Source organism: Thermobia domestica, chromosome 7 (assembly GCF_964235325.1).
Source record: "Thermobia domestica chromosome 7, izTheDome1.hap1.1, whole genome shotgun sequence".
Lineage (NCBI taxonomy): Eukaryota > Metazoa > Arthropoda > Insecta > Zygentoma > Lepismatidae > Thermobia > Thermobia domestica.
In genome coordinates, this window is record NC_137460.1 from 59205298 (window position 1) to 59222616 (window position 17319).

At 33.7% G+C, this 17319-nt stretch overlaps 1 protein-coding gene across 3 annotated transcripts in view; it reads left to right on the forward strand.

The window, feature by feature from the left end:
- The window catches only part of drosha (ribonuclease 3 drosha), a 211651-nt gene that overhangs the window by 102248 nt on the left and 92084 nt on the right, over window positions 1-17319 (forward strand). For all 3 annotated transcript variants that reach the window (XM_081764743.1, XM_081764745.1, XM_081764744.1), the window contains exons 7-8: window positions 10414-10603; window positions 14874-14990. In XM_081764743.1, the coding sequence (XP_081620869.1) occupies window positions 10414-10603; window positions 14874-14990 (307 nt within the window). The remainder of the gene's footprint in view (window positions 1-10413; window positions 10604-14873; window positions 14991-17319) is intronic.

Below are 17319 nucleotides of genomic sequence, written 5' to 3' on the forward strand. Positions count from 1 at the left end.
ATTGTGTTTTTGCTATACTAATGATACGAGGGACGAGGAGATTGAAAGTCGTGTATTGTAAATAAAAAACGGTGCCCAATAATAAAAATCCTATTAATAGTAAAATTTTAATACTCGCCCGAATTCTTCGGATGAAAACCTAAAATTCTCGCTGAAATTATGAGTTCACACTTCTGCTAATATGTCAAAATTGTCATCAACCACAAAGTAACAGCCTTTATAATTTTACAAGAGTTACAGCAGTTACAAGTACGCCTTTCGGAACTGGAATGATTTAGTGTGTTTATGTATAAAAGTAGTAGTTTATGTGTTGGTTGATTTTGAATAAAAATAATAATAATTTTTCAATATAGAAAAATTATGAATTACTCAGCCACTGATACTCTTCAACACATTTTTTTTCCCTAAATAACAATCAACCTGAATTTTACAGTTGCTACTATTTTATAAATTGTAGTAACAGTTAAAGTTGCCACGACCAGACTACTCTCAGGTGGCGGCAGCGTAGACGGTACAATATTGATATGAACCACATTCTGTTTTCACATGAAGGAAAACTTCAGTGAAGTTTTTACAGTTTAATGGTCATGACAACTACGCGTCACAAGCATACCATGTCATTCAGGAATAAAGTCGTGTGGAACAGTTTAATGTTTTTGGTGCATAGTTGATGTCTAGATGATGGTAAGAGAAAGACAAATCTAATTAAGGCAAGGACACCAAAGAAACATTCCTCAACCCATAATCATTATTTCTCCTCCAAAGATCATTTTGCAAAAATGTAGGTCTTCGAGAAACGTAGATTTTTGGAAGAAGCGCGCTGATAATAGCAGAATTTATCTGAACTGTTGCGGTCAGTTTTTACTTGAATACTTCAGTAAGTAATAGACTTTCAGGATTATTAGTGTGCATCCTATTCTTTGAAAAAATACTTACTCCAAAAGCACCCGAATTAACTAATTGTGAACGTTTCAGAAAGTTATTACCTTCATCAGCACTTTTTTTTTCTTTTAAGAAACCTAACGCTTCTGTGGAATTACATCCTGTTGATTATCTTTTTTTCTGAATATGATTATTGATCGTACTTCCAGTAATCCTTCATTACATTTTCCTTGTACGTAAATACTTTTCTTCATAAGCACCAACTGGCATCTTATATAGCTGATTTATAATTAAAGAAACATTGCTTCTCCGTCTTGTTCCACCAGTGTTTTATTTCAATGTACTAATAACGCAATTGGTCGAAGGAAAGTATTACAATTGCAACTGTACGTAAAGAACTTTTGTTATTTCCTGACTTGCATATTCGAAATGTGCCCGTACTCCAGCGGTTACTATACTTAGGTTGAGAAAAAAATAAACTCGTGGCTTGAAATGGCTTAGTAATTAGTTAAATTTTTAATTGTGCCATTGTGATTTTTCACTACAAATTTAATATTAGATTCTGCAAAAAGATCGCTTGAATACTATTTCTTAAAATAGTTACTCGGAACATGTGCTGTAACAATTAAATCCCTTTTTCTGTTTGTTCCTTTAACCCTTATCCGGGCAACCGGGGCCTCCCAGGCCCAGTAGCTTCATTTTTCTAAAATTTCTCAATAACCATACATATTTCGAAGACATAAAATATTGAATTCTTCTATCTTTCGTCGAAGTTAAAATCATGAACATATCGAGTTGGTATAGCTTTTTTTTTAATTTGGAAATCTTTTCCTGACGTAACTGGGCAACCGGGGCCTAGGAGGCCCCGTATAACTTTAGTGAAATTCCTGTCAAATATTAGATCAAATTGTCACATAATTATATATTGAACACGTGACTATTGTAACCTTTAGTCGGAACAGTATGCGGCAACAGACATTGAATTTTGAGTGTTCTGCACTTAAAATATATACTGGGCCTGACAGGCCCCGGTTGCCCGTTTACGTTACAAAAAGGTCTGGACCGGATTTGCTATTCTGCTTGGTCGGCTTACAAAAGCGTGACACGAAGTTGCGCTACTTGACAAAAATATATACCGGTACATTCTAGACTAGTCTGAACAGTAAGTGACAACAGACATTGAATTTTGAGTGTTCTGCACTTAAAATATATACTGGGCCTCACAGACCCCGGTTGCCAGTTTACGTTACAAAAATGTCTTGCCCGGATAAGGGTTAAAAGAAGTCATTATATTTTAGTGAATATTTGATATGTATCATATTTAATCAGCTAGCTAATTTTCATCGTATTGTTTCATTAAGAAAAATCCTACTACTTTTCCACTTCTTTTTAATCTTCGAAGGTCTCGTTCTCACAATCTTGACAACTAGAATCGTATATTTCCTGCCTATATCTCGCATTCGAGAAATGTGTCTTGGACATCTTAGACGTCTCTCGATATTATTCGTGTGATTTCGATGATTTATACATTTAAAGTTCATATATATTTTTTTTTTTCCCTTTCACCTGTTCTAATCATGTACTGAACACCAAATATTTTCCTTAGTATTTGTACAGAAATCTTACTAGTACATTTCGTAAAACTTTACAAGAAAGAAATGTGCTACATTTCTAAGTTACGATTTGTTCCACTCATTTTGAATGGTTAAAAATATTAAAGAAGGTAGTCACCGTGGAGAATAGCCATAAATATGTATATATTACAATGAAATGTAAGTTGGTTATGTTTATTCCACAGAAAATATCCAGTTTACGTAAACGACCAACTTTGGAGTAATTATAGAACATGGATATGCATGCGTTTGCAAATATGTATCGAAGTTAAATAACTGGTCAACGAAAATAGTTTTTATTGGCCTAATGTGGTCAAATATTTTAATTGCATATTAGCAAAATGTATTAAATATGCTGCTAAATTCTCAACGCTAGATTAATATTCTCAGCGAAAATGTAGGCACCGTGTATCTTGAATAGATTCGATAAATATTGCTTTAAGTGAAAATGTATACTATTTAGGCTTTCAGAGGAGTAAGAGCATCTCCTTAATTAAAATAATAATGCATTCTAAAAATTTATTTATTTCTTCATTATTTCATTTTTGAAGTTACTTTTGGTGGTTTTTGTTTTCTATTTGTTTTTTAATGACTAATAATCCGAAGTTACCACTAGACAGAGAGTATTAAACTGCATCGTATAAGGTACATCTTAAAGAGGACGGTATTATGAAATGGTTCCTCCTAAATTGAAAAAAGAAATAAGCGTACTGGGAGTGAATAATTCTTTTAACGTATATTCGGTAGAGTCAAACGAGTAATATTAACGTTTTGTTCCCGATGCTGCAACAATTAAGTTCCATTTGAAGGCTTTATAATTGTGATTTCCATTTCATATATATATATATTATTTCTTAAAAGTAGGGCGATAAGTTCAACACATTTAAACATAATGGACAAAAAACAAGTTAGCTTATTTTTTTATTACTCTTGGTAAAGAAAATGTAGTTACAATTGTAGCTCAGTAGAGCGTAGTATAATTTTGTAACGTTTGATAACTGTCATAGTATTAAGTGTTTTCGCAGTACCTGATAAGAAAATGTAAGAACATTCTAAATGCGCGTAGTTTATTGATTAAGTTTTGGAAAATCATCTTGTTTTGCTACTTGTTTGTATTACTATTATTATTATTTCTTTATATATAAATTAATAGGCATGATTTTGTCCATATCCCTTCTTTACATAATCTACTCCTCGTACATAGTTTCACATCTATTGATGCATATTATGAGCTCAAGTGAACATTTAACTAAAACGTAATTCTTGATTTTGCGTCTTCCGTTAATTAGCTTTGATTAAAGATCTCTAATTGAAGACATTTCTATCCATCTTCTGCAGAACCAATGTTGCTGAAATCAGATTCACTATGACCTTAAACACTGAAATAGACTTAATACTCGTCCTTCGCACAGGGAGAATGAGACTTAATGAATATAACATTTATGTCTTCACGTGTGGTGCTGTTCATAGCACACGTCATACATTATCGACAAATTTCTGCCGGGTCGAGCGATTGGAAATGGCGGTATGGCGTGAGCTGGACTCGCCCTCCACTCTATCTACCTATGCTAATCATTAAGAAATGCAGATGAGATGGAATGGTCATCTTAGTGAACAAGTCTACTCCATTTTCTTCCCTTGAACGTCAAATATTTTTAAGAACGCTGAAACACGTCTTTAAGTATTTTAAATGAAAAGTCTAAACAGCACATTTTGTCTAAAGAGATTTCAAGGTATAGATCAGTGGTGTCCAATTATAATGAGCCTGAGGGACAAACCGTCTTAACTAGTAAAGTGGAGGGCCGCAGATAATAATAATAATAATAATAATAATAATAATAATAATAATAATAATAATAATAATAATAATAATAATAATAATAATAATAATAATAATATTATTATTATTATTATTATTATTATTATTATTATTATTATTATTATTATTATTATTATTATTATTATTATTATTACAATACAAAATAAAAATAAAAAAATGTATTTGAAACTTTACATATATCTATTCAATGTGACAAATGAGGGTGACTAGCAGCGTTTACAAGGGCTGGTATATCTACTCTACATCCATTCCTGTTGTGAGCTGCAGGAGATGTAAAAGAGAAGAATCTCCAGGGCAGCTTCTGAAGCGATTCTTCACAATTTTCATGGTAGAAAATGCACTTTGACACAAAAATAAGTACTATCAAACATTGACACTCTTTTCCGACCAAACACCACGGTTTAGAGAAAGATGTTACCGTGGATTCCCTTGACTTTTTGTTATACTGAATCGCTAAATAGATGCCTTATTTCGAAAGAAGAGTGGGAACGTCAAAAGAATGAATAAATATAAATGAAAATAGTATCAATAATAACAATCGTAAATCGTAAGAGCTTTGTGGGCCGCAGAAAATGGTTTGGCGGGCCACATGCGGCCCGCGGGCCGCCATTTGGAGAGCACTGGTATAGATCTTATTAAAATAATCGTGACTTCCACTTTAGCCTCTTCCATATCGAATTTCCAATCCCATTTTCTTCCGTTTGAGCTCAAATATCAGAAACACTTAAATATATGTTAATTATTTTAAATAAAAAATCGAAATACCGAATTCCATGTCTCTAACCTTAAGGGATTTCGAGACATCTGAAATTACCATCTTTATTTTACTCCTTCCTCGTTGAATTTCCAAAAATCCTTCTTTCCTTAGTGGTATCTTACTTCACAATACTTTCCAGATTTTAAGTTTCTATCTTAAACAGTTTGATCTAGGCGCTGATCAGTTAGAACTACTCTTATATACCGCGTGTATCAAAAGTCTAGGGCAATAGGCCAAATCCGTTATGAATAAATATACGGAAAAAAATAGTTGGAAATACATGGTTTTCAGTGTGAAGTGGTGAAAGTTTTCCAATCGCATCAGCTGTTTGGGCTCCACATTGGGAAGGCAGCCTATTTTAAATCAAAAAGCAACGTTTCAGCAAGCTGTTCGAGCGGAACGTACGGGCATGCAAAAATTCGACCTCGAATTCATTTCCCAAAATTCTGTTGTAGTTGGTATGATGAGGGCCCAGAGGAGCCTGCCAAAACCGGCAACGTTGCTTCTTCATTTAGCAAAGGGCATCTTACCATTAGTGTGATTGGAAAAAATCCACCATTTTAGATTGAAAACCACCTACTTCCTACACATTTCCTTTCGTCTCATTTTTTCCCTGTCTTTAGTCATAACGGAGTTTGCCTATGGCCCCAGACTTTTGATACAGTCTTTACTAACAATGAACGGACATGAACCTGTCATCCGGACATCCGAATCTAACCTAGTCTATTCAATAAATATAACAAAGATATGTTCATGCACAAAAATTAGGTGTCATGAACGGAGTAAGTCCCTGTGGCCCATTAACCCTGTTAGTATAAAGATCATAGACTCGCAGTGAAATTAGGAATAGATATGAGGGAAAAACTTCTATACCAATACACACTTTCCCCTCATACCTATTCTGTCTAGCAATACAAAACTTGGCATAAACATTTCTTATCCTCTATAATATTATTTGAAATATATTTGGCTTGGGTGCTTTTACCTGGGACCACTCCAGAGGAGTCCAAAGTTGATGGGAGGAATTTCTGGAGGGAGTTTTTGCGACATTCTCCCAATTTTCCCTGTTCCAGTATGTTATGAACCCCAATACATAGCACCTCTGGAAAGCTTGTTTCATGCTGAAGAGAATGAACTATAAACCATGACTTTCCAATGAACAGTGTTGATGCAATAGCTATTTCACTGCGAGTCTACGATTTTCTATATACTAACAGAGTTAATGGGCCCCAGAGACTTACTCCGTTGTCCATGGCACCTAATTTTTTTGTGCATGAACATATCTTTGTTATGTTTATCGAAGGTTTGATTCGGATGTCCGAATGACAAGTTTATGTCCTTTCCTTGTGAGATCTTTACTTCATTCGTCTCTGAAGGGGAAAAAATGTTTAATGTACCAAATGTCATGATTTGTGTGCAGTGGTTCAAACAAACATGTAATAATTGTAGGTTAGTAAAATCTGTCTACAACGGACCTTTTATGAAACGGGGATATTTCACGGTCTCGTTTGAATTTAGGAGGCTAAAAGCGTGTGAATTTCCTTCAATAAACGGAAACTGTAACGCGGACAATGGAAATCAAAATAATCTCCTTAACGGAAAATGTCAAGTTCTGGAATGTAGCATTTAGAAAGATTTTTATTGCATTATTATCTTTTTAATTTTGAAAATTTTAAATATATATTTTCAGTTAACGGTAATTATACAATTTATCTTACAATAATGGTTTTGAATTTTAAAAATGTAAACAACTATTTTCAATTTTTTTTTTCATATTGATGATAAATATGTAATAATCGGGTATTTTAGAGTACAGGTGAAAGACTTTTAGTATATTTAGATGGGAAATATAAAACCCCAATGCCACAATGATATTATGAAGATACAGAGCAAGAAATTACAGATATGAAAAAAATAAGCTATTTATGCATTATGATCTTATGAATCCGTTAAATAATGGATATTCTGTACATCAAATATTTTTCAAGAATGAGCCGCTAAAATGAATTATTTTTGAAAATTTATAAGGGAAAATTTATGTTTAATTAAGGTAAAAGATTTCTTCTAACTTGTGTGAAGGGAAGGAGCTTAAGATACTAATCGCATTGCCTCTTTGTATAGCTAGGCTAATGCGTTGTACTAAAAATTGTTGGCTTCTGACGTCGCCTGATTTAGTAATCAAGTTGGAACCCAGTTCTTTCAAAAATTTGTGAGCTTCTTTGCTGAAAACTCCCATAGTTTCAGTTGCAAAAGCAACTAAAAGATGCTCTTCTTTCAGTTTAGAATATTTGGAGTGTTTTCTCTTGCAGGCCACTTAAGCTGCACTACCTGCTTCGTTTTGTGTTGATGGCAAATAAGATGGTGCAAAGGTATCCACGCATGTGACATCCCATATCAACCGTTAACCCATTTTCCATGGAGTTAGGGTAATTCCATCTGGCTGCTTTCCATCTTCTCGAAACATTCCTGGTGGTTCCAAAATGCTTGGAAAATCAATGCTCGCCAGTGTTCGTTTTATTATGTTGTTCAATTCACCATACCGTACTAATCTTCCTCCACTTTTAGTACAACTTAGTGCGTGTAACCCTTTTTCATCCATTCTGCTTTGGCATGTACAAATAAATGTATGGCAGATGTTTACCCCCATACGCAAAGCTACACATATTTGAAAAACTTTGTTATATAAAAAGGTTCCAATTGTTTTAGATGGTGTGGCTCGCAATCAATCACCGGTCTTTTTTCTGTAAAGCTTTCATACGCACAGTGTCAATTATACTTTCAGGAATCACTTCATTATCTATTACTTCCTGTAATAATATTGCATCCCAACTTTTTTGTAATTCTTTTGTCTCAGGAATTTTACTGTTGTAGATCCCCTTCCAAATTTCCAAAGCCTCATCCATGTGATGTATATCCACGTTGTCAACTGAACTATTTAAAATATTGGAGACAAGTGGACGCACCCCATGGCAAGAGGAAAGGAAGGCTGGCAGGCTCAAGTCCGATGCTTTCCGTATGTTTAGACCTCCTAGGCGGACTGGAAGGCTTGCTCATCAGTCTGTACCTTACGAGTATTTGCATTGCGTATAGTTGCTTTTGTTCATTGTGCATTACGTGATAATGGCGTTGGCATTACTTATGCATTTTTTTTTTCTTATCAGATTACCTAGAGATGTGCCCCTGTGCATTACGTGGTAATGACGTTGGCACTACTTATGCAATTTTTATCTTATCAGATTACCTAGAGATGTTCCCCCTGTAGAAAAAGGTTCTTTATATGTTACTTCATTAATTACTAGATTTCACTCGTAAATTTTCTAAATAGTGGACCCATATTCTTAATCTGTATCTTTTCCTGCCAACTTTACTTCCTCAAAATATTCTAAAATTATTATTAAACGTGTGTTCTTATTAACAGTATACTTCATAGTATTCCTATCGCTTCATGCGTTTGTTTAGAAAACAACATGGCGATCACCATGGTAACGAAGAGGAAATGACGACATCACTACTTCAGTCTATTTGTCTTACGTCGAAATGACACTGATATGCTTAGCGTGGTTTTTCAGGCCAAAGTATTTGTAGAAAGTCGAGCAACCAAGCAGCAAAGTCTACAGAAAACCCTCATGACTATAATTTAAAAAGGGGGAAATATGTGTACAGTAATTTTTCTGGTTATTGTAAATTTTGCGTGTGTTACTTTGTAGAAGAAATAAATATTGTAAACTGATTAAAATATGCACGGCATCTTATTTTATCTCAGTATGCCCATTATATGCATGCTTTTTTTTTTCTTCCTAAGTCTACCTTTGTTAATCGGAAACCAATCTTTAACGGAAACTTTTGGTAGTACTGTTCGATTTCAGTAAAGATGGGTTTTACTGTATAAATATACTATGAGTTGTTGCTTCAGATATTCTTACTTAACAAGAAAAAAAGGTTATTTCGAAAGTGTTATTTAGATCTTGTTTTTTTCTTATAAACAATCTGTAGAGTAGAGATCGTCTAATAATTTAGTTGATAACCTCGTATCATATGCTGAAGAAACAATCATTTAATAATTGCGAAAAGGCCATATGTCCATCCCCACTACATTTTCATTTTAGTCCAAGTTTGAGATGTACGCGAGGAAACGCGCATCCCCTGTGAAAAGCCCAATTATGTTAATATCCTACACTATTGCCTCAATATCATCGATGCCATTGTACACGTCGAGTTTGCAATCCAAAGTTTTTTCTTTCTCAACAATTTACTTTTGCGGATATATGGCCTTTTCGAAATGACTAATTCAATTAGGCCTTGTGCTACTATAGATTATAATTAAAGCAAATACAGTGCAACCAGTCTATGTTGGCCTCCGTCGGTTCCATTGGAAAGTGGCCAACTTAAAATAAGTATGACTGCTGTACTTTTAGAATAGGATTTATAGTATTACGTGATTGTAAAATTTTTATAAGCAATGGCACGACAGCTACTTTTAAACTGAACTGATTAAAGAGTGACAAATATTTTCTGTAGATGCCTTTCGAAAAATAGCGAATCAGTTATTATGAAATAATAACATATTTATTCATGGTGGTTCATTCGTTTAAGTGGAACATCTTTTATACTTTTTGGCACACATGTACATTCTAATTTTGTACTTAACTGCCTCTTAATGAGCTACAAGTGCTTCCCTCGGAGTAATAGGTGTTTTGAGAAAATCTTTAAAAAAATTCACATCTCAAAACCTCCGCTACCGTTCGACAAGCTGTCAGGTGCCAATAGTTTATAATTGAGATGGTTAGTTAGCTTTAACCTTGAGGATTTTCTGGAATTACTAAAGCTCCCCACTGATGAAGGAAGCCGATATAGCTAATGATTTTACAAAAACAGACAGGGTAAACAAATACGTACAACCATTTCCTGAACTCCTGTACCTGCTTTTTCTTATTCACATCTTCCTTCACCACTCCTTTATCAGGGTAGTGTTCTGGCTATTGGCCTCCAAGAACAAATCGTGGGAATCCATGCTCCTTTGTCTCCAATCACAAATACAAAATATCTGCCTCTCATATGGGAATAAGAAAGAGATAAGAAAAATAACAAAACGGTATTTGCGTGAAAAAGATACACAGGTAAATTTATCATTATCATCAAAGGGTAAACATTGCTTCAACACTATTTGACAATGAATATAACTAAAAATTTGGAAAACAGCATTGAATAAAATAAAATTTTTCTTCAAGTTTTTTTTTTTTTTTTTTTTTTTTTTTTTTTTTTTTTTAATTAATAACATATTACTGAGTGCCTTTGACTGACTTTGTTCATTCCAATTTCAGATTAAGACGCCGACAATCATTAAGCATGACGAACATGAATTTATATTCGAAGGATTTTCCATGTTCTCTCATAGCCCTCTCGAGAAATTGCCAACATGCAAAGTGATCAGATTTAATATAGAGTACACGATTTTATATATTGAAGAGAAGTTACCAGAAAACTTTACTATTCGTGAGCTTGATCTTTTCCGTAAGTATTTCTCAGATTGTCTGGTGTAGTAATTTTCTAATTTTTAAATAATGTTAGGGCCTAATAGTATATGTTTCCACCAAATAAGGAAAGAATTGTTCCACAGTAATTTTTTGTTTGTTTGTTTGTTTGTTTGTTAACTAGTTGTTAGTATATATTGCCTGAATTTTAGGAAAACTTCTATTAAATCTATAAACAAATGTGCTTCGATACTCGTTTCATTACAAATATATTGTCTCCTTAACTTCGGTTAGTTTCTTGTAAGTAGTAAGCATGGTGTAACAGTGTTGAATGGGAGAGTTCTTGTTTTGATCCCATTCTATGGTGTAGTTGACATTTTACATCCCCACTCACAATTTTCATTCCACAAATTTTGCCATGTCATCGTAGAATTGCTTTTATTACCCTACTCCTTGAGCCTAATTTTCATAACTGCCAAACATTGAACTAAAGATTTTCCAAAATAGGAAACCTAATTTAGATAACTGCTTAACATTGGACTAAAGATTTTCCAAAATAGGAAACTTAATATGGATAACTGCCGATCATTGAACTAAAGATTTTCCAAAATAGGAAACTTAATTTGGATAACTACCGAACATTGAACTAAAGATTTTCCAAAATAGGAAACTTAATTTGGATAACTACCGAACATTGAACTAAAGATTTTCCAAAATAGGAAACCTAATTTGCATAACTACCGAACATTGAACTAAAGATTTTCCAAAATAGGAAACTTAATTTAGATAACTGCTTAACATTGGACTAAAGATTTTCCAAAATAGGAAACTTAATATGGATAACTGCCGATCATTGAACTAAAGATTTTCCAAAATAGGAAACTTAATTTGGATAACTACCGAACATTGAACTAAAGATTTTCCAAAATAGGAAACTTAATTTGGATAACTGCCGAACATTGAACTAAAGATTGTGCAAGGTAGGATTTGAAACAAGGGAAATATGGTGAAATAAATGGTACGGAAAATGTTACTGTGTAAAACATACAAGTACGTGTGAAAGAATTTATATTGTCCCATCTTCGATTCATCGTAGAGTGAAGTACGATCCGCCAACCTCAGTTTGAAGTAGATGATTGTGTGGATGTTTATAATGTTGGGATTGTATTTAAGCACTACCGTTTACTCCGTCTGTATGTTCGATCCAGATTGTCAAATCCCTCATCAACATAACCTAGATATAAACAGAATGATTCAAACACGTTTTTTGCTATAGTTTTCCCCCTTTTTTATGTAGAACTTTCATTTTGTTAGAGAGTGTGCATGCAAGTAATTGGAAAGACCAGAAATAACGCCACTAGAAACACTAGAGGTAGTGATCACATCAGTGTAAATGTTGATAGTTGTGTAAGGTATCTAGCTATCGGAAATTCCGGGAAAATTGGGAATTAGTATTAGATCTAAGAAAGATCGAGGAGTGGATTTTTTTATAATGGGAAATTCTTAAGAATTTTATTGTTATGGTTTTATAACTTATTATCATCATTATATTTTTTGTATTTAAAGTTATCACTATTAGATCTCGTTTGAAGTTAAAAATATGAAAAGTTCAATACCATCGAAGTAGGTCCTCCTTACTTACATATTTCTAGCAAATGGCAATAGATTGCGCTAGTGGTCGCTTCATGCAGTTCTGCAGCGATTTTTTCAATAACTAGTAGATGGTGATAGCTACTTGACTACAGGTCTAGCGTGAAGACAAACTATGTGGAGTAGAATGGTCCCACTTTTCTTAAATGAGGTAGTAGTAACACTTTCCATACTAATCTCGTCTGGAAGTCTTACATGACATGCTGAAATGCTCAAACGGCGATTCCCAACTTCTTGAACACCGTGATCACTGGTAATGAGTTGGAGTTTATGGGTATAATCCTAAAGCAAAGTGCAGTCGCTCCAATAAAAAACATTTTCATCTTCGAGGGTAGGAAATAAATAATGCGTAGAATTACAGTTGTGCAGCAACCACAGTCGTTGACTTTTGAGTCCTGTGTCGCCTATGTGATGCAACCACCGGAGCTGTGGGCAAGCAAGGTACTCGCTCATTCATTTCACCTGATTCAAGGTTTCTCGATCAAATAGGCACACAGGAACGTAACCCAAAACTAGCACAAAACTCAGAAATAGATGCAACTTACTTGAAACCTTCCAGAGGGCTGTCAAGGATAATATTTATTCTAACTTAAAATTAAATTAACTGAAAACATGTCATAAAGCGTGAAAACAGAAAATAACAGCAATCATACTAGTGTACTAGTGTATGAGAGCGAATTAAGTACTCTTCTGAGCTGAAAGAAAACACGATGTTCTGAACAGAGGAATCACTTTATTGATACACCATTATTTGGTCTGCATGTGAGCAAAACACCATTTGAAAGCTTGTACTCACTGTGTACTTCTGTTTATGAGTCCTGAGTGTGGTGTCTTTTGGAAGCTGACATTAACTCAAATGTCCAAGTTAAGCATAACATTGACACATTTTCTTAAAGATGTTTTCTTCTTTCGCTGTTGTATGGAACCTCTCGCACGATCAGAAGTTGGGGTCTTATTCCATAGGGGACTCAATAATAATAATAATAATAATAATAATAATAATAATAATAATAATAATAATAAAAATAATAAGAATAAGAATAATAAACCATCTTCACTTTTACTTATAAAGGGACTCGCTAAGGAAGCAAAGCTGAATCTTTTCATGGGAATGATTTTGAGAAGACGCTGATATAAGATGAAAGCATCTCAGTTCGCCCCAAATCAGCTAACTATTTGGATAAATGACTGTCGTCTGATGAAACTTCTTGACTCATCTTGTTCCCAATTACTTAATTAACAATTAATTAGCTGACTGATTGATCTTTGTCTCTTGCCATGTGTCGAGAATATTGATATTGGCATAAAATTGAAACTTCAGTCAAAGATGAGTTCGAATTCCAGAATAATTCTGTGTGGACCAACAAAACTCAGTGTACTTCTTTTTCATATGTTAGAAGGACATAGTGGGTCAGTGGTAGACCACTTACCTTTAGTACAAAGTATCTCTGGTTCAATTCCAGGCCAAGCAGTTGGTGTGGACAACATCGTGTCCATGAAGTTTTTCGGGGTTCTCTTTTCCTCGCTCATTCGACTATTTTTTTCGTAATCATTTACTTTCATTAATCATCCGTCTCTCTTATCCTAAAGAGCATAATCACGTATGTTAAACCACAAATTTCATTTTATTTCATTTTATAATTACGGAAAACATAGATTATCCATTAGTTCCTCATGTACTGACAGAAGAAAAAATACAAGATGGTATGGCTGGTGACGATTAACTTAGTAACATCAAATAAATTATAACGACGAGATAATGTATATTGCTTATATTTACAGGGTTCCTACTGGTTAGGGAAATCAGGGAAGTTAGGGAAAATTCAGGGAAAATGGTGGTCAGGGAAACTCAGGGAGAAAGACTGGAAATCAGGGAAATTTTATAAAATATATTTTTTCTAACATTAATTGGACACCATTTCCAGCTTAGACAACCATTAATGATCACAGTATGGAACGTTGCTCAGATTTTTGTGGGTGGTAAATGGAATGTACGTATGAGCAATTATTATTTGTCTCTATGGAATAAATATTCTCATATATAAATATTCACCGTTATTTATTCCTTATTTATATGCCAACGCCTGTCATGCAAGTCAGGGGATTTTCTGCCAAAGGTCAGAGAGAAGTCAGGGAAATAGATTTCTCCACATCAGTAGGAAACCTAATTTAAAACGAACATAAGGTTTCGCCCATCTTTGAGAAATAGTCTTGTGCTAAACATCATGTAGGCGTCTGGATTAATGTTATCATATTGAAATCTTAAAATATAAATCTCGAAGTATTTGTTTCAGAGCAGATAATACAGATGTGCCTTATATTGAATTGGACCAACAAAACTAGTCTAATTCTACTTTAGTCTTAAAAACATAGCAGCTGATCTTAGTTGCAAACATATATATTTAAATTATATTTTTTAACAGGCTGATGGTTATACTGTTTAAAAGTAGATATTGTACCATTTCGAAATGTTAGTAAGAAAGTTTTATTGTTAATTTTTTGTTTGGATTACTAGCGTGTTCAATTTTTCCTTTTCTTGTACTGGTCTCCCTTTATATAATCTCAAAAGAAATTAAGATTTTTTTTGTATATTATTATTCTGTTTATATTACTAGTATTTTGTTTGTATTTTTCTTACATTATTTTGTTTATTATTTCAGATAATTTTCTATTCAGGGAGATCTTGGAATTGGTTGATTTAGACTTCAGAGCATCAGGTGATAAGGAAGGCTGCCCACAATTTCACTTCATGCCTAGATTTGTTCGTGACCTTCCAGGTATTAAAAGTTCATTCACGGAAAATATATTTGTATTGTTGAGAAGCTGCAGTCCTTAAATTTTAATAGCCCCTGCTGAATGTGTACAGTCTTGTACTAAAGTAAATATGTCCTGTACAATCTCATTTGTCATTTCGAAATGAATGAACCTATTTAATGGATGAATAAGCAATGGCGATAGAAGGCTAAGGTCTCTCGTAACCGGTAACATCGGAACTTGACCATTTTTGGATACAAGATTTTGCATGTAATTGGATATACACTAAATATTTCAAGAGTATATTTCCAGCTTAAACGTGAGAATAGTTCTTCTGTGTTTTGTGGGAGTAACTATAGCGGCATCATCTGAATGAAGATTTTAAAAATGCATATCGCTATACTCAATTTACATATACTAAACTATTTGCGAATGAAGTTTTGTTCATGAGAGCTCTGACCGCGGAATGTGCAAAAGAACCCATGTGATCTCTGTTAGCCAATGAGCCGCTTAAAGTAAGCTCTAAACATTCTGAACCTGTTTGCCCTCCCTAAATCAACAAAGAATGTAAAAATATCGTTGTTTGGTATTGCCGGTCATGAGAGATCTTATTCTGTAAGGATAAAAATGAAGAAAAGTCGTAAGTTGGAAAGTTGTCAGATAATATTTACGGCTACTAACAAAATTGGTTTACACACACACACACACACACACTATATGTGCTCTTTGTCGGTATCTTGGATATGAGTCGCCTTATTTAATTTATTTTGTTTCATGTAGAAAGAATTCAGTTAGAAGTAGGAACAAATTGTAGAGTTTTCAATAATAAGATGAAAAGGGCAAAACTTGTCAACTATTGATTCGATAGCTTATTGCAGATAGCTGTTACTGCCACGTGTAAAATTGCGAGATTAAGTTTACGTATCTTCGGAGAACTTCCAAATTATGTAGACCGTGTATACTTTTTAACTTCTCTATTTTTTAAATTTCTAATTACTTTCTTGAGTTTTAAAAGGGTTGAGGATTAGTCCAAGTACGAAGAAATAAACTTATGAACAATGAGTAGAATTACACATTATGTTGAATTACACATTGAGTAGAATTACCCCTTCCCTTTCTACCTTTTTTCCTTCCCTTCTACCTTTTTTCCTTCCCTTCTAAGCGAAAAATCGTTAAAACACGTTTTTAGTTAACCTGTCTCTACTCTTAAGGGATTTCGAGATATAGCCATGCTATATTGATAATTACAACCTCCATTCTTTTCTCTTCCCTTCTAAGGAAAACATAAAAGAAAAGAAACACTGAAACATATTTTTAATTATTTTAAATTAAAAGCCTAAGTATTAATTTTCATACTCCTAACATAAAGGGATTTCGAGATGGCAACAACATTATTTTAACAATTGCAATCCCGAGTCTTTGTTTTCTTTCCTTGTAGGAAAAATATGAAACAATGCTGAAGCTCGTCTTCAGGTATTTTAATACTAAATTTTGATTGAATTTTAAGATGGCAATCATTTTAACAATTGCAACCGCTGCTCCTTTTTCCTATCCGCCTTCTTTCTTAGGGAAAATTAAAAAAAAAAAAAAAAAAAAAACGAACACCGTTATTTATTTTAAATGAAAACTCAATCCAAGTTTCATGTCTCTAACCTTAACGCATTTCAAGATGTGGCAATCCAGTTACAACAGTTGTAATCCCACCCTTTTTCCTTCCCGCCTTTTTTTTTTTTTTCCCTTAACTTCTTATTTTAAATGAGAGATCAAATATCGAATTTCATGTCTCTACTTGAGAGATTCCGAGATATGGGCATATTATAATAATTATAATCCCATTCCTTTTTCCCTTCTCACACCCTGTTCTTCCCTTCTAGATCAATATCAAAAATCACTGGGACTGTATTTTATTGTTTAAAATGTGAAGACAGTATTCCAAATTTCATGTCTACTTTCAAGATTCCGACATAATGGACATTTGTAGATAATAATAGCCACTCGCCCCTTTTCTCCCTTTTCCTGTCGTTCCAAAAATCCTTCCCTGATGTGACCTTACATGATAAATCCTATGCCCTGTTCAAATTTCAAGTTTCTAGGTTGGCCTGGGCATTGGTCAATCAAGTCAGAGTCAGAACATCTTTTATATATACACAGGACAGAAGAAAAACAGGGAGACATTATCTAAGTGTTCTTCATATTAATAACATTCATATTAAAAGAGTTATTTATTAGTATTAATAAAAATGAATATGATCTTGTTTGTAACCGCGTCACAATTGAATGTCTGAACCGATTGACATAAATTTCTGAACGTAGTAAGCACCTTCCTGTAACGGCTTTGTATCTATATATTAA